This window comes from Mytilus galloprovincialis, chromosome 6 (genome assembly GCF_965363235.1).
Source record: "Mytilus galloprovincialis chromosome 6, xbMytGall1.hap1.1, whole genome shotgun sequence".
Lineage (NCBI taxonomy): Eukaryota > Metazoa > Mollusca > Bivalvia > Mytilida > Mytilidae > Mytilus > Mytilus galloprovincialis.
The window spans coordinates 6,279,614-6,306,552 of NC_134843.1; the positions used below are offsets into that span (position 1 = coordinate 6,279,614).

The 26,939-nt window shown below is 32.3% G+C and overlaps 2 protein-coding genes across 6 annotated transcripts in view; both read left to right on the top strand.

Annotated features, from left to right (window-relative positions):
- The first annotated feature begins 2,557 nt into the window (after positions 1 to 2,557).
- On the top strand, positions 2,558 to 6,399 carry LOC143078803 (neuropilin and tolloid-like protein 1). 4 transcript variants are annotated; one of them, XM_076253781.1, is made up of 5 exons: positions 2,558 to 2,670; positions 3,454 to 3,705; positions 4,137 to 4,295; positions 4,609 to 4,835; positions 5,803 to 6,399. In XM_076253781.1, exons 1-5 carry the CDS (start codon positions 2,598 to 2,600, stop codon positions 5,887 to 5,889), a joined length of 798 nt encoding a protein of 265 aa, XP_076109896.1. In that variant the 5' UTR covers positions 2,558 to 2,597; the 3' UTR covers positions 5,890 to 6,399. The 4 variants fall into 4 exon arrangements, with proteins under 4 accessions (XP_076109896.1, XP_076109899.1, XP_076109898.1 ...); XM_076253784.1 differs by having other exon boundaries at positions 6,086 to 6,399; XM_076253783.1 differs by having other exon boundaries at positions 5,788 to 5,877.
- A 9,800-nt stretch (positions 6,400 to 16,199) lies between these two features.
- LOC143078804 (inositol 1,4,5-trisphosphate-gated calcium channel ITPR2-like) overlaps positions 16,200 to 26,939 on the top strand; it is a 115,646-nt gene continuing 104,906 nt past the window's right edge. For both annotated transcript variants that reach the window (XM_076253785.1, XM_076253786.1), the window contains exons 1-2: positions 16,200 to 16,514; positions 22,536 to 22,615. In XM_076253785.1, the coding sequence (XP_076109900.1) occupies positions 16,484 to 16,514; positions 22,536 to 22,615 (111 nt within the window). In that variant the 5' untranslated portion in view covers positions 16,200 to 16,483. The remainder of the gene's footprint in view (positions 16,515 to 22,535; positions 22,616 to 26,939) is intronic.

The window sequence follows — 26,939 nt, forward strand, 5'->3', positions numbered from 1 at the left end:
ATCCTACGATGTTTATATATCACAACTCGTTCTCTCGAGCTCGTTCTTTTATATGCCCCTGTATATAGTGTTGTCATAGAATTTTCACGAAGTAATCAATGCATCATTGGTACATGTATGTTCTCTTTTCGCCCGTTTTCTATTTTTATGCCCCACCTACGATAGTAGATGGGCATTATGTTTTCTGGTCTGTGTCTCCGTTCGTCCGTTCGTTCGTTGTACCGTTCGTTCGTCCCGCTTCAGGTTAAAGTTTTTGGTCGAGGTAGTTTTTGATGAAGTTGAAGTCCAATCAATTTGAAACTTAGTACACATGTTCCCTATGATATGATCTTTCTAATTTTAATGTCCAATTAAAGTATTGACCCCAATTTCATGGTCCACTGAACAAAGAAGAAGATAGTGTGAAACTCAGGTTAAAGTTTTTGGTCAAGGTAGTTTTTGATGAAGTTGAAGTCCAATCAACTTGAAACTTAGTACACATGTTAACTATGATATGATCTTTCTAATTTTAATTCCAAATTAAAGTATTGACCCCAATTTCACGGTCCAGTGAACATGTAAAATGATAGTGCGAGTGGGGCATCCGTGTACTATGGACACATACTTGTTAATACATGTATCTGGAAAATATTTAAAATTATTTTAGTGGTTTAAAAATTTTAATTATTTGGTGAAAATTTCAAAATTTCGAAAATTTTCGAAATAATGGTATTTTTTATAATTAAAAACAAATAAATTAGTACTGATAAGTGTTACACGGACCGACCATAAAAGAGTTTGTAAAGGCGACCGCCTCCCGATTGTACTTTTCTGGTTTTACCTTCATAAGGATCGATAAAGATATTAACATAAATAATTTTCCGCAAGTATAGTAAAATGATTAAAAAATTCTGAAAATGGTCCTAAAATAACAAATGGATAAAATGAAAAAAATGAAAAAAATGACGAATAATATGGCAAGGGCGGATCAAGAATTCGAATCTTCATGTCTGGGGGAGGAGGGGGCACCATGAGATCAAAATTATTTTTTTCATTTTGAGTTGTATATATACGAGTTTGGGTGTTATTGGTTGGGATGTCAGATCATCGTTTCTATAGTTCTATTATGGTGATGACAAATACAGATTAAAAGGCAAACTCATTAATAACGAGTATAAAAAATAGCAAAAGAAATGAGAAATACATCTAGTGTATTTTTTTAATTTGTTTATCGTTCATATAATGTCTCTTAAGTCTACATGTATATAGGCGGAGTAAGGATTTTTGTATTGACTGAGTTCTGTATTGAACATGTAAAACTTGTAGGGATTTTCATTATCTTATCTTATCTATCTTCATAGAGATTCTAATTTAAATATTGGGTTGAAATCTTTTTGAACAAATATGGATACATCTACAAAATCAAATTGTATATTTAATATATATTTTAGTGCTTGTGTACGAATGTGAATATATATTCTCATTAATTTGTAAACAAAAAAAATATATTTGAAAATAAAAACATTTATTTTTTAATCATTTCAGTCATATTCTTGTGTTGGATTTCCGCGTATTTAATCACGGGATTTCCATATTTAATCACTTTACAAAATCTGAAAAAAATTGAAACTTTAAGCTTTAAGCTAACAACTATTCTTTACTTGCCCAGAGATTTAATATACCTTTCATATAACCTCCTTGTTATAACCATCATTAGTATAACATGTAACATGACTATATGAAAATGTGTTACGAATATTGCCAATGATCGAGACAGCAGTCCATCATAAACCAATGATGTAGAATTTAGCAACTATAGGTCATCGTGTGGCCTTGAACAAATAGAACATCTCAAACCGTCAGCAAGCTATGTATACAAGGAATTCAACATTACACATTTAAATAAATTCAAACGAGAAAACTATCAGTATGATTTATGTACAAACCACTCATTGAAACGGAAATCTAAATATGATAAACAACAACAACCGACAATTGATAAATTACTAGCTATTGTAATGCTTGGATATTTAAAAAGATAGAATATTTTGAAAATGACCCTGAAATGTATTAGTATCACGAAGCATTGTCCCCTCCTTTATTTTAATTTCACCTTATTGCCCTCTATCAACGATTTGCCGATAATAAAAGCACGCATACATTCTGAATTTATTGTATATTGAAGAACATCAAGTAGAATAAAGTTCTATTATTCTCACAGATATTTGATTAAAATTAAAATTATCTCTTTCTTGGGAAAAATAACATGCTTTACAAATAACATGCCTCTGGATATAGAATTTGTTTATGAAACATGCAACACATTTACAAATTAACTTGTTTTTACTTGTATTGACATTACATGTTTATTACGTGTATATGTGATGGGCAGAGGTTGACCAATTGATTCGGAATTTCAAATATACATAACATAATAAATTTTTAAACATTTTATGTCATTTTGAAGTCATCTAGTCATCAGAAATCCAGCCTTAAGTGACAAAAAATATGATTAATCTAATTAATCACTGACCAAGGTATATATTAATTTAATTGATTAGTTATTAATTCATTTCGCTAAACATTTTTTCGAGGTACAGGATATACAATCCCAAGTCATGGAACTGAAAATTTTCTTTTCAGTCGTTTTGTTATGCATGTTTTCAAGGAATATATTGGCTTTACGTGAATGTGAGTTATTTCATTTATTTTATATTTAATTTCATTTTTGAATTTGTATGGTAGGTTCTAGTTCAAATAATATATGCACACTGTTATTTTACTTGTTGCTTACAACTAGGAGGGAAAAAAAGGAAAACACATTGTATACGGTATCAAAGCTATACCAATAGCTAAAAAAAATCAAGGGTTGGGAACAATAACTGCGGATTGAGTGCTGATAATAATGTTTAACCCCTCCACATTATCTATGTGCCTGTGCCTGTCCCAAAGAAAAAAAAAATCCCCTTTTTAATCGTTAACGTACACAAAGGTGCAGCGTTGAATAAAAGTGAGATATCATGTAAACATGCTAAACATGTTTTAAGTGTTAAGGTAAGGACGATAAAATACAAAATCCAACAAGATTCGACAAGTTTTAAATGAAATAAATCGATGGGAAATCAATTTTTAATAGAACAAAGTCTGTAATTTAGTACTGCCTGCCTTATTATTTTCGTTTGTTATTTTGGATACAAATCAGACATATACGATATTGTGTTTGTTCATTGTTGAAGGCAAACAGTGACCTATAGTGGTTTACATCATTATTATTTGGTCTCTGGCAGGAAGTTATATCATTGGAAATCATATAAAAAAGAAGATGTAGTATGATTGCCAATGAGACAACTATCCACAAAAGACCAAAATGACACAGACATTAACAACAAATTATACCACATTTCCTTATTTTATACTACGAATTCATAAATATCCAAATGAATTAATATTTTAAAATTGACTTATTGTTTGTAGTGTACATGGAACAGTTATGTAACCAGCAGATAAACTTTCTAGCTTTGAATGAAGACGCAATTCTATTGAGAGTTAGTCCACAGGCGTACAGGAGAAATCTGGACTGTATTGTGGCCATTGAACCACATCCGAATAAACAACTTTCTGTAAAACTTCAAAATTTGGATATAGATGCCCTGCCCTCGGGACAGTGTACCGATGATTATCTAACATTATACGATGGGAGAACACAGGCAGCACAGTTCTTAGCAGGTAAGGAGAAAAAACACCATGTTAAATAAAAAAATGTAATTACTAATTAAATACATTTTATATGTCCGTACTCAGAGCAATGTATCAGTATGATTTTTGTATGTTTTATGTCCAGTAGAACATATTTCATGCTTATATAGAACAATTTAAACATGTTAAAAGGATGAATGCATGGTGCGATCAAAGTTTTTAATTTACAAATGGTGACGGACTAGTATAATCAATCAATAGGGGAGAAAAATAATGTACAATTTGAAGTCCAGAAAATGAAGTCAATATTTGCGAAAAATATTTTTAGGAGGGTCTCATGAAACATCTTAATTGGGGTTACAAGAATTTATTTAATTTACGTGAAATTATATTATCGTCTAAAACATTTATGTATTCAGTTATACCATTTTACAAACAAAGAACTGTTGTTTTAATTTCAGGAGCGCCCAATCAAATATGTGGAAACAGAAATGTTAGAACTATACCACTAGCCGATTCCTACACAACACAAAGAGGGTATCTCACAGCCCGATTTCGATCGGGACCAACAAACTCTATCCACAGAGGATTTGACATGATTATTTCAGCTTTCCATTTAGGTAAGTTTATTACGGTCATTTCAACAACTGTTTGAAGTTTATATGATTTGTATATAATATTTATAAAAGAATTTTGCATATAACACACACTTGCAGACTTAATAGTATTACATTATATGATGCAGGTGCTTCCAGATAGTCTCCTAAGGCAATTAAGCTTTACTTGTTAACTGCAATGATAAGATACCCGTTGGGTGCTTTTAATTATATACATAAACTATACTGGTATTCGAATGTGCGACTGTTTAATTTCCAATAAATAAAGCCCGACTATATATTCAAGTTTTCTAACGCACCGATATTTTACTTCCAGCACCATGCAAAGATAATGAATACAAGTGTTACAACCAGAGATGTATCCCAGAAAACCTTCGTTGTTCCGGTTTTGATCACTGTGGAGACAGGACGCCAGTTTGTTTATTGACAAATGAAGCTAAAGCAGCCGTGGGAGTGACAGCAATCTTAATACTCATAGCAATTATCGTAATTGTCGCAGTTTGTGTCTGGAGAAAAAAGCGTCAAACAACGTTTAACGACAGGGTAGGTAAAACGAGATGTTAAAGATCATACCACTATAGGGACTTCACTTTCCGGACAGACAAAATTGGTTATCAACAACACATTGCCTTGTACAGGAGTTGGAAGTAATACCGTCTGCATATGATTCCAATTATTTATGAAATAAATGGGCCGAGTGCTATTCTAATAAGGGCAAAATACAAAAACAAATCATCAAACTTAAAACACTGAGAAAAGGACATTAGTTTGAAAAATTTTAATCATTATTTTAGATAAAAATGTCCTTTTCCTCAAACGTCATTGCTATTCTTGAATTTTGATTGACAACTGTGAAAATGATTCCGTCTTTTTCATAACAGATGTTTACTCCACAACCGACAGACTTATACCCACTATTGAGATGGGACCCGTCGATAAATTAACAGGTTAGCATTTGGCCAAATAAGCCGCCATTCAAAATTATCTTAGTAACTAGCAAAAATAACCACTAAGATTTAGAAGCATGCAGTTCGACAGATTTTTTTCATGAAGCATATAACAACTACCAATTTCCCTGTTTGAGGCCGTCCTTTTATGTCTATAAACATCCATCTTTCGTAAAATCAAATATTTATTTCTGGGTTGGCATGTTCAGTTAAGTTAAGTCGTATTGACGCCAATAGATAAACAGATCTTATAATAATAATTAACAGTGTACATACATGTACATAAGTTACTCTGAATTTAGGAATTCAGCGGGTATGTCTCAGCAATGATACTATTAATATTTTCCGACAAAAAAAAAAGTGATAAAAAAAAATCATCATTTTATGCAAATATTTTTGTAACGCAAGTACACTGCTCTTAACGGCTTTATGGATTCAAGATGGCTTATGTTTTTAACAGTGTCTCGAAATATAAATAAAAATATTAAAAAAATTCAGCAAGGAATTTTAGTTAGAATGAAAATACTAATAACGTAAAACCTATACAGAGTTTATCTTTTTAGGTGAAACAGCAGAAACAGAGAAACCATTTTGAACATTCTGTCGCTGGGGAATCATTCAAAGTTAAAATGAATGGCCAAGTGCATTAACAAAAACAATCATATTTGAGAAATATGAGAAAAATATCATGTCTATTTTTATAACTATTAGAGAAATTGTACATATATGGTTGAAAATATGAATCCTAGAAAATGCTACAATGTTGTTTGGCAGTATGAATATAGCTTCTTATACATTGTACCATCACGTAATGTCCTTTCCAATTTGGCTTATTTTGTCTTTCAGGCTTAGAAGGTGGGAACCTCAGACGCAAAGATTCGACTCAGGGGATTTTTTAAAAAGGATGCCATGCAATAGCATGTATAGATCTCAAAAACTTACATATAAAAATGATAAAAGTTAAGAAGAAAAAAAGTAATTAAATATTGCTATACATGTTGCAGCATTTTCTGACTATATGTAATATACTGTATATGTACCAAAGTGTTTATATTTTATTTGTGCTGAACTTACTTCGAACATTTGTATAGTTTGTATGTTTGTATGAAAGTGTGAGAAAACAGGAAATAATAATTAAAATAATAAAAAATATTAACGTTTTCAGTTTCCAGATGTCTTTCTTAGTTTTGATTAATATTGTTTGGTCTATTCTTCTTTAAATATCAAACTATAAAAATCAAAATAAGATGATTTGGTATGAAGATTGCCAGTGAGACAACTCTCCACTAGAAACCTAATGACACACAAGTTAACAACTATAGGTCATCATTAACTAGTCCGAGAGACGTGTTAAATGATAAGTGAATATAATCTTGCTTCAAACCACGTACAAAAAACGTTTCAAATAGTATCGTGTACTTGAGACAACTCTCACAATTGCGCCGATTTATGATAAAAATGTCGGACGGTCAATCATTTGATGTGTCATTACATTCACAGTACCTCTATTATTGACATTTGAAATATTCCTCTGAAGAATAATAAATGAGTACTTCTAAACTTCATTAGAAAACTCGTTATTGATACAGAAACCCAATGGCATAAACAATAACAAAAACAATCATTTATAAAAGTCAGCATTTATTTTTTTCAATAATAAACAAGTTTATGTAAATATATGGTAAGCCCTTATTGATTTAGATTGCGTAACGTCTAGTAGAAAACATTGGAAGAATGTTCAGGACGAGAACAAATTCACAGTTACTGTTTAGGGAGCTACCATTTGATTTTTATGGGGGGGCTAGGATGAAATTTGAAAAAAATAGGCAGGACAGGAGTTTTGAGTAAAACAAATGGCAGGATGAGACACTTGCAAAAAAAAAAGTCAGGACGACAATTTAGGTAAAAAAAAGTCAGGATAAACTAAAAAAAAAAGGCAGGACCGAACAGAGTGAAAAATAAAAAGGCAGGACAGAGATTACAAAAAAATGCAGGACAAAATTTTTCATCTTAGCCCCCCCCCCCCATAAAAATCAAATGGTAGCTCCCTTATACAATAGGTATGTCCTATAAAAGGGATCAACCGGGATTGAGGACAGGACACTTTCACTGAATAGTCGACGTAAATTAAAAGCAATATAATCATGTTTAGAGTACCGTTATACACCACTAAAATATGGCAAAATATTTGTAAAAGTAAACCATTATAGATCAAAGTACGGCCTTCAAAACTTTTTTTAAGTTCAGAATACACAGAACAAAAACAAGCATAGTTTAGAATCATTGTCTACGCAATTGGTGAATGTATGGCGTAATAATGTGTCATGTATTGACGACAACAAACTGGGTACTGAATAATTTCTTATCATAGTTTGATTACATATATGGCTGCAAACAAGCGTCACTGATGAGTCTTTTGTAGACGAAACGCGCGTCTGGCGCAAATATAAAATTTCAATCCTGGTATCTATGATGAGTTTATTCAGTTAATAAAGTTTATAAAAGAATGTGCAGTTACATAAATTTACTAAATTTGTTATATAGCATGAAGCGAGTACGGTGAACCCAGAGCTTTTTTTCGAACGATACTTTAAATACTATCCTTTATATGCCTGAAAAAAGAAGATGTTGAATATTGCCAAAATAAGACACTTATTTTGTGCTTCTTCGTTACATTTGTTGTTTTTACAGTGATTAAGATGATAACACAATGTTGACTGCTGTACCCCTATTTTTGACATTTTTACCTATTGTGTCTGTTTGTTTTGTTCACGATGCGTGACAATATAATGGAATTTGATGCGACTGTCATACAAGTGAGAGGTTTAGCTAGCTATAAAACCAGGTTCAATCCACCATTTTCTACATTTGAAAATGCCTGTACCAAGTCAGGAATATGACAGTTCTTGTCCATTCGTTTTTGATGCGTTTTGTTATTTGATTTTGCCATATGATTATGGACTTTCCGAATTGATTTTCCTCTGAGTTCAGTATTTTTGTGATTTTACTTTTTATCCACCAGAGACCAAAGAACGAGGATGTTAACAGGGGTGTACTGTACGACATTCGACCATTTAGTGTTCTGTCCATTCATATACTGGTTCTTTCCGTGTATACTATCCTACAAATTATAATTTTGCACATATATAATCCTACAAAATCTGTAGCTTCAAAAGGCACGGTGATTATTACTTCCATTCATGTGCAATAAATAAACAACACCTCCTGCATTAACTAATGACTTGTACTGTGCATCCACAGAACTACAAGATACTACAATTTTAGACCAAATAAAGCGCTTAACAAACCTCCTTAAATGAATTGAACGTACGGCCCTTTGACTCTATTATGACGAATAAAATTGAGAAAGGAAATGGGGAATGTCGCTTTGTGTCAATATGCAAGTTAAAACATCAAATGAAATTGCATGCTCTAATAATAAGTTATATATAACGTGGCTGTTCATAATGGTATCAATTGTGTAACAAGCACGTTTCTCTTCATTTGAATATACCATGGAAGTAATATTTAATATTTAAATATTACTTCCATGAATATACCAAATAAAATTGCATGAACGGTATAACGTATCAGAGATAACAACAGATTTACCAAACATGGACAGTAGAAAAATAGATTCTACTACTGCATCAAATGTCCAAATATACTTTCCCATTCAAGACAATTTAAAACGCGAGCTTGTCGAGAGTAGCAGTATCTGTATTTCTTTAAAATAACATCAGATATGGTCGCCTTTTTCGTGACATCACCATAGAAAAATGTTGAAGAAGGTAATAATATTTGACCAACAAAGAACTTAGAACATTCAAACCACACGTTGTTAATTAATACGAAAAGTACTCACTGTTGCCTTTTGAGTCTTATTCGGAAAGCCGACATCCATTTTCTCTTGATACTGCTTTGTTAAAACTAACGCAAAATGGAATAAATTGCAAAATGGGAGAACGGTTCAGTAAATAAACGGATGCAACATGTGGAGCAGGATATACTTACCCTTCCAGAGCACATGAGATCGCCCCCAGTTTTTGGTGGGGTTCTTGTTGCCTATATATAGTCTTTAGTTTTCTATGTTGTGTCTTGTGTAATATTATTTGTCTGTTTGTCTGTTTCTTTTTTAGCCATGGCGTTGTCAGTTTTTTTTTATCTATGAGTTTGACTGTCCCTCTTGTATCTTTCGCCCCTCTTTTAAGAAAGAACAAATCTCAGAACGAAGTCAGTTTTCAATAGACATACATGTGTAGACTTATTCCTTGTCCTTTATCTGGTTTGTTCTGAGATGCCCGTATGTTGCAAGGGAGAGGAACAGCCTACACAAATATGCTAACATTATAACCGATGCAGTTGTTGATTCAAACATTAATTTTCCACAACTTTATGTGATAATTTCACAATTTGAGAATTTCTTACATTTTAATTTGTATTTAAGATCGACATAATTTGTTACCTTGGTATTTCAAGTGCACTCTTTCATACGGAGATTTATCGCGTCACGCTCACCAGAGCAGATATAAGTGTTGTCGACCGCTCTCTAAATTCAAAATTATGCAAAATCGTAGGTTTTATAAACATCTTTTTTTTCCACTTTTTATATCAAATTTCCTTTCAACAGATACAAGTGTTTACGGTTTTATGCTTTTTCTTTGTATAGTGTTTGCCTGACTGAAAACTGTGACAATGTTGAATGTTGTAATAAAAACATCATCCCCAACAAAATCAGTATTTGTTCTCCTTCAAATAAACACTGAAGCAAACATTAAACATTAAGGATAATATTAATCTTGCTAGAACGTTACTCTTTTGGTAAGTAATTATAAAAATAGAGTTTACATTAAATGTATCCCACTGTACAGTGAATTGTATGGAACCTATTCATTTTGACTTTATGGGGAACTTATTGGCAATGTTTATGAGAGGATGGAAATTAAAAGAATTGAAAAAAATCTTCAATCCTATCAAAATCGTGTTAATTTATTGATAAATGAATAGGATGATATCTGTACAATTGCATGGAAGTGCAGACAATGTATTTACTTTGACTTTTATAAAAAAAAAATCGTCATTATTTTCCATTTTGGGAATGAGGTGCCTCGTGTATATATAAATATAATTCGTCTAATAACAGTCCAACACTATTAGATCTGTAAATTTGCGGAGGCAAATTATATATATTATATATGTTTTCGGTTGGTTTGTTTTTTTACGATTAAGGGGTTTATAATCGTTGCTGATGAAGATTAATTCCAGAGTATCGTTTCGTAAGTGTCAAGTTAGGTATTTTAGATTTATGGAGTTTTGGAGGGTTTTTTTTAATGATGGTTCTATATACTAGGTCTAAAAGTTTACTCTTTTCTGAAGTGATTAGTAAGGCTTAGTACCAAAATTAGAAGTTTTCGTTTGTTTCTTGACAATCTCTTCTGATGATCCATTACCAAACACAGCCGGTTCCATTACTAACGATTTTAAGAGAGAGAAAAGATAAGCAATGATAAAAAAAAATCATACAAAAATAAATAAACCGTTTATAAATTAAACCAATGAACATAATGAATAGAGTATTCAAATGAACATTTTTGAATGTACATATATGACGCAATATCAAGTTATTTCAATTATACACGAACATATATTTTTGTTATTTCCCTCCAGGAGATAGCAATAGACACCTTGTATATCAGTGAAATCTGTCATCTCTAGAAATCGATCACACTCGACAGTATATACATATATATGTAGGACTTTAAAGTGCGATAGGGATGCTAAAGTACGATGGTCACGCTAAAGTGCGATGGTCTACGCTAAAGTACGATGCCTACACACGCTAAAGTGCGATGGTCTACGCTAAAGTACGATGCCTACACACGCTAAAGTGCGATGGTCCGCGAAAGTATAGACGTAATAAACGTACTATGGATTATGACGTGAACAGTCTTTTATACAAACAAAAATTGAACATGCCGAAAGATTAATGTAGACTATTTGATTAACAACTTTAAAGTAAATGTCCATGACTTACTCAGTTTAAACATGATAAAAGAGGGACGAAAGATACCAAAGGGACAGTCAAACTCACAAATCCAAAACAAACTGACAACGCCATGGCTAAAAATGAAAAAGACAAACAGAAAAACAGAAAAACAATAGTACACATGACACAACATAGAAAACTAAAAAATAAAAAACACGAACCCCATAACTGTGTTTTGTCGGCTGAAGCAAATGTGGGTTGTTTTCGGTGCTAGAAGAAGGACTTTTATCCTGCAGTCGACCATCTTTCTATACAAATACGAAAGTATACGCATAAATATCCTTTATCCTGTTTCTATTTGAAGCTAACGGATACATTGAAATCATTGTTTATGTTGCAGTTTACTTTGCCGTCCCCGTTCAAATATTGATTTTAATGAAAAGTAAAGTCGGTAACAGGTACGTCATGTTTCCATGCGTTAATCATAAATTGTCTGCTGAAAAATTAGAACGAATTTTGTATTTGTAATTTACAATGACGACTTTGAGAGGAGATGTTCACATTAGTGATATACTGTGTGAACGGCAAGCTACACCAATTATCCAAATATGTGATACCGGCCTGAATTTAAAAAAACATATACAGGATACATGTATATAGATTTTTGTCACACCTAAATTACTATGTTAGCAATTATTACGTGGTCATTCTTCTTAATTTAAAACAATGATCACTTTTAAGACTACCGGTAATTATAAAGCCTATCAAATATGTCATAAAACCTTGTACTAGCTTTCGCAAAAAGACTATTTTTTAAATCCGTGTTCTTTAATACTTTAAGCCCTTTTTTAACATTACACTTTTAGTCCATCGCACTTTAGCGTGATTAACCATCGTATTTTAGCGAACAAACAGCCATCGCACTTTAGCGTGATACACCATCGTACTTTAGCGTAGACCATCGCACTTTAGCGTGACCATCGCACTTTAGAGTACCATCGCACTTTAGAGTCCTACATATATATACATTGTTGCATCTGTAAGGAAATGTGAATTATATAATAATATTAAATGCACGTATTTAGCTTTTGTATTAGGTCCTAGGTTTTTATAATTCTAATCATGATCTCCTTTATAAAGTTAAATCAGAGTTAAGATTCGCAATTATAGTCTCAATGTGACTAGCGATACATTTCAATTAAATAAATACATGCAGAATGTAACATCTTTTTTTTCTTGTTTGTCAATCTTATTAAAATATAGATTTTGATGTCGTTATCCTTATATATACGAACATGCGAGATAAGATGGATCAGAATTGTAATCAGATTGCTTTCTGAAGTACTGCTAGTGTTGTGATTACTAGGTACAAATGTAATAATTCTCCTCAAGTGTGGAATGTTCAACAATGACCTCAAAAGGGAGTTAGGGCGACAAAGGTATAGTCTCGAATATCGAATGTGTGGGTGGAATATATAGTCTGGGTGGTAAAACTCTTAGACTGAGCACCTGCAAGCTAAAACTTTCACAAGTTGGCTCAACTCCAGCCATTATTGACAAACTTCTGAAACAGATGGGGATTATGTAAAATTATCTAAGAAATCGTGTTTATATGGTGTAGTCTTACGAGTACCGAATTCCCGAGGTATGTGCATTTAATAAAAAAAAATATCAAAGTCAAAAGATAATTGAATGACAATGCAAATACAAATAAAAAAACACCAGGCATATATTTTTTGCGTCTTGTCAACAACAAGACTAATCATTAGACTCGAATGAAAAAAAAGATGAACGGAAAATAAGCGGAAGAGCACTGAGTTCCCCAAAACTTTTACATATTATATAATCAGTTTAAGTGATCTCGATCAAACCAGTTTCTATCAGATAACCTTGGGTTATGGCCCTATTTGGTTGAATGGACTTTAATTTCTTTTTATGTTTTTGAAAATTTGAATATTTGGTAGCTTTTAAATTCAAATCTATTTTTTTAAGTTACATAAATTAACTTAAGGAGGTCACTAAATTATTCAAGTATTACTGCAATACAACATGAAGTGACAACAATTCTTCCTTTTGACTAAAAATAACTGAGCAAAACATATGAAAACAATTCAAGTATAACTACTGCAGAATTAACGGCATATAATCAGAAACAAGTGTTAAAGAATTGCATTTATAGTGATGCAAATTCCTATGAATAAGAAATAGATCAAGTTATTGAAAATAAGACAATTGTTATGTAAAAACTGTTCACCGTATTCCAACAAACACATCATGCTAAATTGTTTTATTTCCTTGAATTGCATACAGTCGTTTAGGTATTCAGCTTCATAAGTTTGGAATGATATACATGCAAATCAAAATCTACCATTAAAGAGGCAATTTTATCTACTTTAAAAAAAAAGAGCTCTGAAATGCGAAAACAGCATATGATAATGTGAGATTTTAAACGCTACCATAGACATAATTATATACATATATATAGCTTGCTGTTCGGTGTGAGCAAAGGCTCCGTGTTGAAGACTGTACCTTGACCTATAACGGTTTACATTTATAAATTGTGACTTAGATGGAGAGTTGTTTCATTGGCACTCGTATCACATCTTCCTATATCTATATACGTCTCTGAAGCTCCATTATGTATTCTTATGTGATATTTATGCGCATAATTCTACATCTGGTATCCTGAGTTTGATCATCCTAAGTCCAATTCACATTCACATAATTGCACGTTTATTTTTTTTTTATATACATGTAAATGTAACAATACATATTGATGCAAAATGTAAAATAATGAGTGTAAAATTGAGGCTGAACCCCTTGATACAGAAGTTTAATTGCACATATGCAATTGACTCTGTCTGTTATTTGTCCATACGATTACAAAATATAAAAACACTATTCTGTAACCCAATGAAGAAAAAACGACGATATATATATAGAGTTGTGATCCGTCTTTCTGTCCGTCTGATCTGTCCTTCAGTCATAGTCTCAGGAGGTTATTCGAATAATGGTCACATATCAGAAAAATATTCTGTTTCCCATGTTGATCCCATCACGTCTAAGGCCAAACAGGCCGAACACTAACACATAGAAGGATAAACCGGATATACAATCTAGAACATGACAGGGGATTGAAACCACACCTAAACAAACTATTTTCATAACCTGTTATGGGATTTTAGCTATGCATAAACGCACAGATAAGTCTAGCCCCTTTTCAACTGATTTTTACGACCTTTTCTATTTTCACCAACTATCCCAGGTAATAAGGGAGAGATCAGCGCCCAGATACATATTTAACGCAGCCTCATCAACTATTTGCCTTTGCGGTCTGTCAAAGTTATTTTTCGTTTATACATCGGTTTTAGCATAAATCAGGCCGTTGGTTTCCTCTTTTGAATCATTATATACACTGTGTCACTTTGGGAACTTTACGCCTTATATGTCAGTGACAAACTTATTTTTTACATAAATAAGGCCGTTAGTTTTCTCGTTTCAATTGTTTTACATTGTCTTATCGGGGCCTATTATAGCTGACTATGCGGTATGGGCTTTGCTCATTGTTGAAAGTCGTACGGTGACCTATAGTTGTTAATGTCTGTGTCATTTTGGTCTTTTGTGGATAGTTGTCTCATTGGCAATCATACCACATCTTCTTTTTTATATCCAAGACATTTTTGATACAATCATCAGAAGTCGGATTTAGTTTCTTCCAATAAGAGAACCAGTAATGCTTAAATTTAAAGATACCGAAAGTCCTCTTTTTAAAACATAGTTCATCCGAAGCGCTGTACCGATCTTAGAACAAAAACAAATCTTAGAACCCATATAGCACACTTGCATTTATATAAGATATGAAATAGCATTTTCGGTATGTGTATATTAAAAGTATTCGATCTCATCATATTTGATAGCTATAGTCAATACATCTTTTGTGCGAGATAAACCTAACTATAAGTAACACGTGTCGTATTGAACATAATTCTTCATTTGGAATAACACCCTTAGCAATTATAAAGTTTAATCCAAGGAAAATACTAGTTCTTTTTATGACTAATATGTTTATGACACAAAACCATGTGAACACTTTGCATATTTGCATTTAAATAGATATGCAACTTTTTAACAAATGAACCGAGGTTCAGGTAGAATGCTAATAAAATGTTGTTTTTTTTTTGTTTTTTCTTAACGTTTTCAACGCATTTAACTAAGCTTTTAAATTAAAAAAAAAAAAAAAAACACCACGTATTCCAGTCAAGTAATTCAGGGTACACGAGGACTCAGTTTGATCTATTGAAATGAATTTTATCATTGTAAAATCGGGGTCGCTGTCTATTAATATCCTTTTAGTGCATTTGAGCAAACATGTAGCTACACCAACGTTGAAAAAGACAAAAATCTATGCGAATAAATTATTATGGACCACATATAATATGATTACTTGATTGGTGTTTACTTAATGTCTGATGATAGCTACTTTACTTGAATTGTTAATTGTTAAGAAAGATGAATAGAAGAACTGCGTCCTAGGCAAAATTAGTACACTATATAAACCCTACTCATTTGAACGAAATTAACTAATATGGATCGGTATAAAATTATGGTTTTGATATCCAACAGTCATATTCATTTTGATCAATTGCTAATAACAAATCATTTATAAATCAAGATAACTTTAAAAATCTAATATGCAGCTGATAAAATTTGCAAAAAGACTCGAAAGACAAAATATAGTTGATAATAGTTTTACTCTATTATATAATATGTATACTCCAATAATATTAGTACAACCTTTGACGCCTATCCCTGGCATTGAGTCAGGAGTTAATTGGATAACAACAATTAAGGTAAATGATGGTAATTCGAGATAATACAAATTATATATTCATCTATTTGTAACCTGAAGTTCGAAATTATTTGTTAATCAGCTAAATTGAAAACACAATGCATACAACTTCTATTGCATGCAATTGGGATTAGAGAAATAATGGAAGCTATTTACATTCTACAACAAAGATCGATCTTAGTGTCATGCTGTTTGTAAATTTCTATACCTTATAGGTTTTATTTGACAAATATAGAGCATGTTTATAGACAATTCGTTGTTAACATGTTTTATTCTAAATGAATGAGCAAAATTTGACAATGGAGAACACAGTCATATAGTACTACACACCATTAAACTGTTATTACATTAATTGGATTTAAGTTAATTATTTCTTCTGTGTGTGCTAAGACAAAGGAAACTAAACAAAATGGGATTACTTATGAGGAAACGAAAAAAAGGTAAATGCTGTTTAATAAAATATATGGAAAATAAAGTACAAGTGAATGGCTGTATTAATCCCATAGTAAATATATGGGGATTTTTATGAACATATCGGAATGCTGTAAAAGGTGTTTTTTCATGTTCCGGCATTTTTACCTTGTGTTTGTATTTGTTTTGTTTTCGTAAGGACGGATCGAAATTCCTTCTTGGGAGAATGATATTGCGAATTTGTTATTTCAGAATCGAACTGTTGGTCTCTTCAGTCTTGTGACGCAGTTTTAGCTTTCCCGTAAATGACGTCTTGACCAAATGAAGAGTGCATTACATTGACCAATAATGATTTAATGCATTAGAAAATATCAGTATTATTTCTAAGCATACACGATTGTAAGAGGTCGATCTATTCTATGGCACTGGGGATACATTTGTACGTCTAATATGAAACAAGAACCCAAAAGAGATAAATGAATATATATAATTATACTGGTATATTTCAAAACTAATGCAACGCAAAGAAATGTGGGTTTTGGTTTAAAAGTCCGAAGAACATTATCTGCCTGAAGTCCGAAGAACATTATCTGAAATACGAAATTCAATCTGAACTAGGGTACAGGGAAGGCTTAAAAATGTATTGCTACAATTTTGGGATTTGTTTGAAACTGCATGTCTTTTTAGTGTCTTTGTTGAGATTGGTCTATCAGCAGTATAAATTTTGTCACATGAACGCATCGTAACACTTCACGTTTCTTCAAACATGACATTGCAATAAAATTACGCTTGTAAATAAAAACGCACCATTGCAGTCTTGGAGCTATTGAAATCGTTAAATGGACTTTTTTTTCTCGAATGGTTATCACTTCAACGGTTTTATCTTTTACAATTAAGGCAAGCTGAATAACACTGTCTTGTTTAATTTGAAACAAATTGTATCATTTCCAGAATCAATAAATACCTCATTCCCACTTCACACATTTTGTCTCCAATTTATTTCGTTGCATGTCCAATTAATTTTAAATCAGTGGTTTTTTTTCATAAAGTAGTTTTACGGTGCGTTTTGTTTTATTACTTTTAACATTAAAAAATGTAGCATAGCAGTTTATATGCAGCATTTATCTCAAATAATGAAACCAGTAATTCTGAAATGAACGAATTATTATTAGAAGAAAAAAATAAGAAAATTCACGTTCCGAAATTAACATTTATAATTACATGACAAGTAAACCTTTTTTCAGATAAGAATAACTCCAATGTCAACTAAATTTGAATAACTTAACGCCTTGGTCGGTCAGTGTGATCAAATTAGCGACTGAGATATTTGGGTTAATCGAGGCGCAATTTGAAGCGTAAAAAAGCATCATTATAAGAAGATCATATTTCTCAAACGTGATTACTCATGGATACGAAGGACTTGAGTTATCAATTACGACGGAGCTTTCGTTGCTAAACAAATAAATACCTCGCAAATACTATTATACTATTATGGTTCGAGATATAAAACAAAAACAAACCTACTTTTTTCTAATTATAAATGTGGACTTTTGGCTCATGCTGATGAATTTTAGCCAAAATCATTATATTTCACAAATGTTTAATGCTTCTACGAAAACAGGAAATCCATCTTGCCACTTTCCAAGCCTTACTGGTAAGATTTCCTAACCTCAAAGTGAAAACATAACAACACCTTGTTCGAGTACAAGACAACTTGACCCGTAGAAAAATCGTCGTTTATGAAGACGAATCAGACATTATTTTAAGGCATTCAGGACCGTCCTGTCGACTATTGTTTAGATTATCATTTGATAGTATGACGAAAAAAATGGTTGATTTATTGATTGGTGATTGCATTGCGCCGCATCAGCACACAAAGGCTATATCGCGGCGATGATATAAATCGGAAACTACTGACATCGTCAATAATTGGGAAAACTCGGGCCTGAATGTCTTTTACAATGAGCAAAAACCCATACACTACCTTAAAGGCCCCTTAAAGACAATAACAATTTTCAGATATATTTGTATAGTTTTGCATGATTTCAAATTGTATTTTTCAAGCGTTCCTCAAACGCAGTCTTTAATTGATTGTAAGTTGAGATCAACTCACTCCATTATGTTTCCAGGCGCAGTGATACAGTAAATTTTGTTTGTGTCCCCATCAGTAGTTTCGTTGATGACTGAAAAAAGTGATCAGAATCAGAACAAGAATGTTCCATTTACATGACATTAATATTGATCCCTGCACTAACATGTTATGAAATTATTTCGATCAATTAGTGCATGATAATTTGCAGTGAGGGATTAGGTTTAGTTTAAACATATTTCATTTGCTCAAACCAAAACGGATCACTCAGACACATGAAAGCAAAACATACTTATAAAGTATGAAATACGTGGTCTGGTAGATATAATTACAAGTATCTTGTGGAAAGGAGAAAGGACAGAACTTATTGCAAATGAATATTTTATTATGAAATTATGCTGAATTGCAATGGTTTCTTACTAGCCCTTCTAAATTCAATGGCTATTACCTTTATTCCATACATGTAAATGATCACAAATTATAGCGAACAACAACAAACAATTTGATGCTTAACAAAATTTAACCAATCTACTAAACACTGTTATCTCCTAATTCCCGTACCGACAGATGAGTGCTAATGTTATTTTAAAATTGAGAATGGAAATAGGGAATATGTCAAAGAGTCAAAAACCCGACCAACGAGCAGATAACAGCCGAAAGCCACCAGTGGGTCTTCAACGCAGCGAATACGGATTTACATGAATATGGATTTTTTACAAGACCTTTTCACGTTAATAATAATTTGTGAAATGCAAGAAACATGACACATTAAAATAAATTTGATGACACAAACTAACAATTCTTCGGCAATCGACTATGATAATTGACTCTTAGGTTATAAATAAAGACTGGAAATTTCTCTATAATTGTGAATTGTGAATGAAATAGGACTTACGATACAGTATTTATTTCGGCTATAGTATCTGCCTTTCAACGCGTTTGCGCTTTGATTATATGGTCACTGTAAGCAACGATTTATTCGTTTTCTTATACAATGCCAACACTATGGTTTTGTAGTATAAAACGAAATGACCAGTTAAACTATGTATTAACTGTAATATACGTTCAGAATTTACAATTCTGACAGTTCTTAATCAGTTGGAATACTATTTTTAATGCATATTCAAATAATTGTCATTTATTTTTGAAATCTATTATAATGCTTTATGTGAGACCATACAGAGTTTACTTCTGAATGTTGCATTTGGAAACATTGGCCGTTTAAGTCGGTTAAAAAGTAACAGATGTCAGCAATATCCATGATATTTAAATGAGTCAAACATACAAATAAAGCAAATAAAAATGAAAAAACAAATGCAAAAGATTAGTGCAATAAACAGTAAAAATATGATTACAGAACATTAATTTATGGCTAGTGTCTAATAATCAGCTACACGTGTCCAGCACGTACACTCTGTTACGTTTGTTTTCATAAGAAATAGCGTTCTCGTAGTTTTGCACAGTTATTTGGGATGTCCCCAGTAAAGAACAATCTGTGCAATACATTATATCTCTATGACATTTTGTTTTTATGTAATGCCTTAGCTTTGTTACATAATACTTAATAGCAAAGGAAATAACCAACATTTGCGATGATATAAAGGGATTTGCTAAAAAAACATAAATAGAACATGTGTATTTGATTTATTTAGCAAGGAGTTATATTCTGAATTATAGTAAGTATTTAATATTTACATGATGCTCAACTCCGCTTTACTTCGCAAAACAAAGCATGTTTTTCAGGTAATTTAAGGTATAATATAATTATCTGATCGATGTTTGTAATCCGCGGTTATGCAGAAACTAAAGAATTGATTTATATCAAAATTTCTTTTTGAATTAGAATTTAACATTTGTTTGTTAAATTAGACTTTACATATTCCGATAGTACTTTCTAAGACTTGACCAATCTAGAAATAAAAACTCAACACAATAAGGATAACTAAGCTATAGAAATTTGGCTACAACCGGACCTCACATAATAATAAAGTACAGTAAAACCCCTTCCGCGGAGAGCGTTTTTTTTAAAGTTTAAATACACAAATACGACCAAATTAGGGATTCGCTATATTTTGTAAGTGATGTGAATTAATTTTCTTAGCAACTCTTTTAGTGTAGACTTGGGTACATATGTATTTCACTTACCGAAAGACAATTTTAAAATATTCCCCTTACCCTTTGATGCTATCTGTCCAAAATACCTGACCTACATCTGAGTTGACCCACTTTTCAGAACTTGTGTTTTTATAGTGTTCTCCTCTTAAAAGTGCATTAAATATTTACCACTGGACATTAAGAAACAAACAATCAAAACTGCAAAGACGTTTTATGATAGATACAGTGATGTTTTGCCTCTTCTCTTCTCAAGTAGGTACATGTTTTCAAAATGAAGAAAAAAGCCCTAAGGTACTAACATAATGCATTTAAGTAAAACAATGTTCACCGTATTTTTTGTTCTGTTGTAACGCCAAGGGTTGACTGGGGTATATGCATATGGTGATCATTGTTGAAATTCCATGCTTAATCTATACAGGATGTATAACTACGTGGTCACGCCTGGTCGTGTTATAGACACTAGATATGATATAAAAGTAGGATACAACGCTCTCTGCACGTTGATGGAACCTTACAACAGCCATTAAGGGCATGTTACAAGAGCACGACTACCTTGATAATCCAGTGACAATCGAAATTTTTACCTATCATCCTAGAAGAACCTCCTATATAGATTGCATTTGTTGTTGTTTTTTCTTTTCTTGTCCTTAATGTATATGAAATATTTTTCACTGGACGTAAATTAGTCAATTATTACGTAATGACACCTCTATGTACCTTCAAAATACAAATGCTATTTACATGTAATTACTTAATGAGCCCAAGTTAATAGAGAATTGGCCGTACAGATCGATCGATCGTGTTGTATATGAACCACTTTCTGACGCCAAGAGAAACAAACCTGGAATATGATTCCGTCAGACAATCAGAAATACAAACAAACTCATCAGTCATATATACTTTATCTGCCTTAATTACAAACGTAACATAGATCGATTGAAGACGTTTTAGTGGTGTAACTCTTTCAGATAAAAACAAGGCTAATTGTTTTATTAGATGATAAATCATTTGTTTGGAATTATACCTGTTGGGTAAAGCTCAAGGCACTTTTTATGTCAGTTATGACTTTTGTTTTAGCAGCAATCATTGTAGTCGAGAATGAAAAACGGCTGGAAGTGTAATGAGCTTGTAATAATTGTGTACTCTTAACATTGATATAAAAATGCATAGATATGCTATTTGTGATTTTTTTTTATTCTATTGTTGTTGGTATAATTTTTAAAAAGTTAATGCATTTGCTTTCATAATCGCATTTTTCGTATTGGTAGTATCATGAACACATACTACACAAATCTTCCCAATATAACAATATAAAACAAAAGACTCTAAGAAACCAAATGTCTTATCTGGCAATCACCAAATATAATGTTCTAATATTGTAAGATTCTGGCAAACGGAAAGGGATAGTTTCACCCGTTTTTTTGGGGCAAAGTATTCCGAAAGTTTCCTAAAATTAAGTGTCAATGCGATAAAAGTTTTGTGAAATCATAGAATTTTCGGTAATAAAGGTGTATGTAGACAATGTTCTTGCTAATACAAATGCATATAGAATAATATTCTAGCGTATGTTTTTTTCTTGCAATTCCGATATAACCTTTTTGAAGACAGAAGTAGTACATATTTAATTGCATCGTTCTTCGTCAGTTAGGGTTGAAATAGAGAAATGATCAACACACTTTATTATTATAAGCATCAACTGAAAAGATTAACCAAGTACAGTTTATTTTTATTATACCTTCGGGCTTCTCATTCTTCTTCCATTCGTAAATATTATAAAATCTTTCAGGTGAAATAAATGTAAATGAATGGATATCAAAACAATGTTAATATATTTTTCTTTTTTTAGTGGAAAAACCTGTTACAATAAAAAGGGGTGGATTCAACGGCAATGTTGAACAAGCGTTTAAAAATATAACGAAAGAAATGGTAAGTATTTATTTTTCTTTTTCGAACACACTGATAATGCTAAAATAAACTTCCATTTTACCCTCGCATGTCCATATTTTAATATTGTCAATCGATATTCCTACACACCTCATATTTTACACCGCGCTGAAGTACGTCCATTATTCATAGTTCATTATTTATAATAATGAATAATGAAATAGTTCACTATTCACTATTCAATATTAAAAAATGAATAATGAATAATGAAATAGTTTATGTTTCATTATTCAAATTGAAGCGGTGAATAGTGAAATAAATATAAAAAAAATTGACTGTTGACACTAAAGCTATATTTTGATTCGCAATGACCATAAGAGTTGCCAATGAAATAACTATCCACAAAAGACCAAAATGACACAGACATTAACAACTATAGGTCACCGTACGGCCTTCAACAATGAGCAAAGCCCATACCAGCGCGGTATATTTTACACAGCCACGACGTCATATACCGAGTGCAATTCGTGGGATAGAAATAGATCCCAGTATCTCCATCTGAGGGATGTCCGTTTGGTTGTGCAGAATAAATAGATGCATGCGCATCACATCCTATAGGAATAGAATCATTAAATCTGATGCCTCGTGTCATGCGCGAGAGTGTCACACTTTTTGCACCTGTATGAACCCTTGCAACAGCTCGTTGATGGCATGTTGTAAACCATTTCTACGCTATCCAACATATCTTCATTTTTAAGTCGAAATTCCCGTTCTGTAGCCCGTTATTACATTGATTTCACCATACAGTGTGAGTCACCTCACGGTCGATGTGGGTTTTGATCTTGTCTAAGACTTATTGGCAGTCATACCACATCTCGTTCTAGCTTAAGTATTTAGTAGATCGGATTGATTGATTTTTTTTGTGTTTAACGCCACTTTCAGAATTATTTCTATATATTATGGCAGTCTATTTTTATCTGTTGAGGAAGCCGGCTTATTTTTATATCAACTGAGTTATCGTGGTAAAATTACATGCATTGATATTGTTATGATTATCATAAGAATAAATTAACATTGATGGTGTTTAATATGTTACCATTCATAATGAAAGGGATGAAAAGGTTATATAGATATAGGAAGATGTGGTATGAGTGCCAATGAGACAACTATCCATCCAAATAACAATTTATAAAAGTAAACCATTATAGGTCAAGGTACGGCCTTCAACACGGAGCCTTGGCTCACACTGAACAGCAAGCTATAAAGGGGCCCAAAAATAAGTAATGTAAAACCATTCAAGCGGGAAAACCAAGGGTCTAATTATATTATGTATTATGAAATAGATTTTAATCTTTCATGATACACATCGTACATTAACAATACAGACTGGTCGAAGAACCTGGAATTTAGTTAGAGGAGAAAACAGTATTTCCTATCACGCGAAGATTCACATTCGTGAAACGAAACCAATTACTACACGTAATTGTTATGCCACTTATTGAAATGGTAATAAAAGAAAAGCACTGGCATCTTGTATCCGCAACTCCTCCTTAAAAAGCTGACTATAGTTCAGGAATGTTTCTTTACATAATGCCAGTTTACATCGATCATTCTTATTTCAAATCAGAATTTTAATTTGTATTCATTGATATTACAATTGTATATATAAAGGCGGCAGCGGAGAGGGATCTGTATACTCTTTCATTTAGAACTTCTATACAGCGGAGAGGGATCTGTACATCCTTTCATTTAGAACTTCTACACAGCGGAGAGGGATCTGTACATCCTTTCATTTAGAACTTCTATACAGCGGAGAGGGATCTGTACACCCTTTCATTTAGAACTTCTATACAGCGGAGAGGGATCTGTACATCCTTTCATTTAGAACTTCTATACAGCGGAGAGGGATCTGTACACCCTTTCATTTAGAACTTCTATACAGCGGAGAGGGATCTGTACACCCTTTCATTTAGAACTTCTATACAGCGGAGAGGGATCTGTACATCCTTTCATTTAGAACTTCTACACATCAATATAAAGGCGGCAGCGGAGAGGGATCTGTACATCCTTTCATTTAGAACTTCTACACATGATTATAAAGGTGGCAGCGGAGAGGGATCTGTACATTCTTTCATTTAGAACTTCTACACATCAATATAAAGGCGGCAGCGGAGAGGGATCTGTACATCATTTCATTTAGAACTTCTACACATGATTATAAAGGTGGCAGCGGAGAGGGATCTGTACATCCTTTCATTTAGAACTTCTACACATCAATATAAAGGCGGCAGCGGAGAGGGATCTGTACATCCTTTCATTTAGAACTTCTACACATCAATATAAAGGCGGCAGCGGAGAGGGATCTGTACATCCTTTCATTTAGAACTTCTACACATCAATATAAAGGCGGCAGCGGAGAGGGATCTGTACACTCTTTCATTTAGAACTTCTACACATCAATATAAAGGCGGCAGCGGAGAGGGATCTGTACATCCTTTCATTTAGAACTTCTACACAGCGGAGAGGGATCTGTACATCCTTTCATTTAGAACTTCTACACAGCGGAGAGGGATCTGTACATCCTTTCATTTAGAACTTCTACACAGCGGAGAGGGATCTGTACACCCTTTCATTTAGAACTTCTACACAGCGGAGAGGGATCTGTACATCCTTTCATTTAGAACTTCTACACATCAATATATATTCTATGTTAACGTCAAAAATTCTATGTTATATTCATATTAAAATAAAATTGACACAATATTTTGAAAAGTGGATTCTGATGAAATACCATTTTGATTTTTTAGCATGCAACCAACTTTCTAAAGAACCATTTTGAAAGTTGTTTTGTATTTAAACTGAAAACTGACAACACCTTTGTTCTGGATAATAGACATTATGAAACTTCTCTGTCAATAAAAATTGAAAATTAGATTTGCAGCGTTTAATAGATATTCTAACAATTTTAAATTATTAGACCATGCCATATAATTATGAATTAAAAGAATGTTATAAAAGATAATAATGTAGAAGATAAGAGAAAAAATAAACGACCCACTTATCTTAAATTTTGACAGTTAAATTTGCAATTAGTAAGTTATTTCACGCTGCCTTTGATGTCTAGATGTATAAATAATACCAAGTTAATTGTATATGTAAGAGTGCAGCAAATTATGTTGTTTTTATGTAATGCTGTGATTATTTTTATGTGATAGAATAATGGAAGGGGGTCTAGGTTGGGAAACTTTTTCTGTTGAACGTTTAAAAAAATTTAGGGGATAGTTTACCCGTTTCACACACTAGAAGTACATGTGTACCTGTATTGTTCTATCAAACACCCTGGAACCAATGCGTTCTTATATTCAATTTAAAAGTTTGCTATTTTTTTAGTGCAAGCCAGAACTATATATAGTTTTGACATGAAATGGCTGTCACTTTATTCTAACGGAAGTCAAAAGAGCTACGAATGATTGAAATTGCAGAATTAACTCAGAAAGCAAAGAGAAAGGATTATAAGTTTTATTCCTCACGCAATAGTTAGAACATGTCTGACTTTAAAATAAAAAAAAAAAAAAAAAAACTGAATATAAATACATATATTTAAGTCTAAGTTTTAAAGTACTAATAAATTGATTTGAATTATGTTTGAAAATATCAATAAATCAAAATTGTTAGAAATCTACATAATCTTTACTGTTTGTCACGAAGTCCATTTATTCGTGGAATAAGTAGGTAGAATGCATTTATATTGATTCATAATGACAAAAATATAAATAATCCTGCAAGAAATTGACATTTTCTCCATTAAAAGATTATTGGCATCGTAAGCAGTTCTTTGGCTTTACTATGCACTATTGATGAAGTGTCAGAATAAGCATAAGTTTCTGTATGGACTATAAGTGCAAACATGTTGAACGCCTAGCCTGGATAATCATTAAACTCTTAGAATAGTAACATTATAAAATACTTTGATTGGATAAAACTGTATGTGTAAATACCCTATTTTTGATAAAATTATGTAAACACGTACTCATACATGTATGAACATAATGAATGACACTCATACTTAATTAAAAAGAGTCGTTTGACAAATAATAAAGATATCCCTTGTTTACAAAATCGCAATGAATTTCTGATATAAAACACGGAAGGGAATTCGAATATAAAACATTAGAGATAAATACTATTAAGATTTGCAGCAATTATACACTAAATCAGTACATTGAGGTAGAAATGCTATTAGCATTGTGCACAGTTATATACGACCATTCGAATAATAACGTTTGTGAAATTGTGCAACGTGGGACATCCATACCATTATGTACTACTCTTAGAGTGATGCAATACCTAGCTTAACATCTGATAG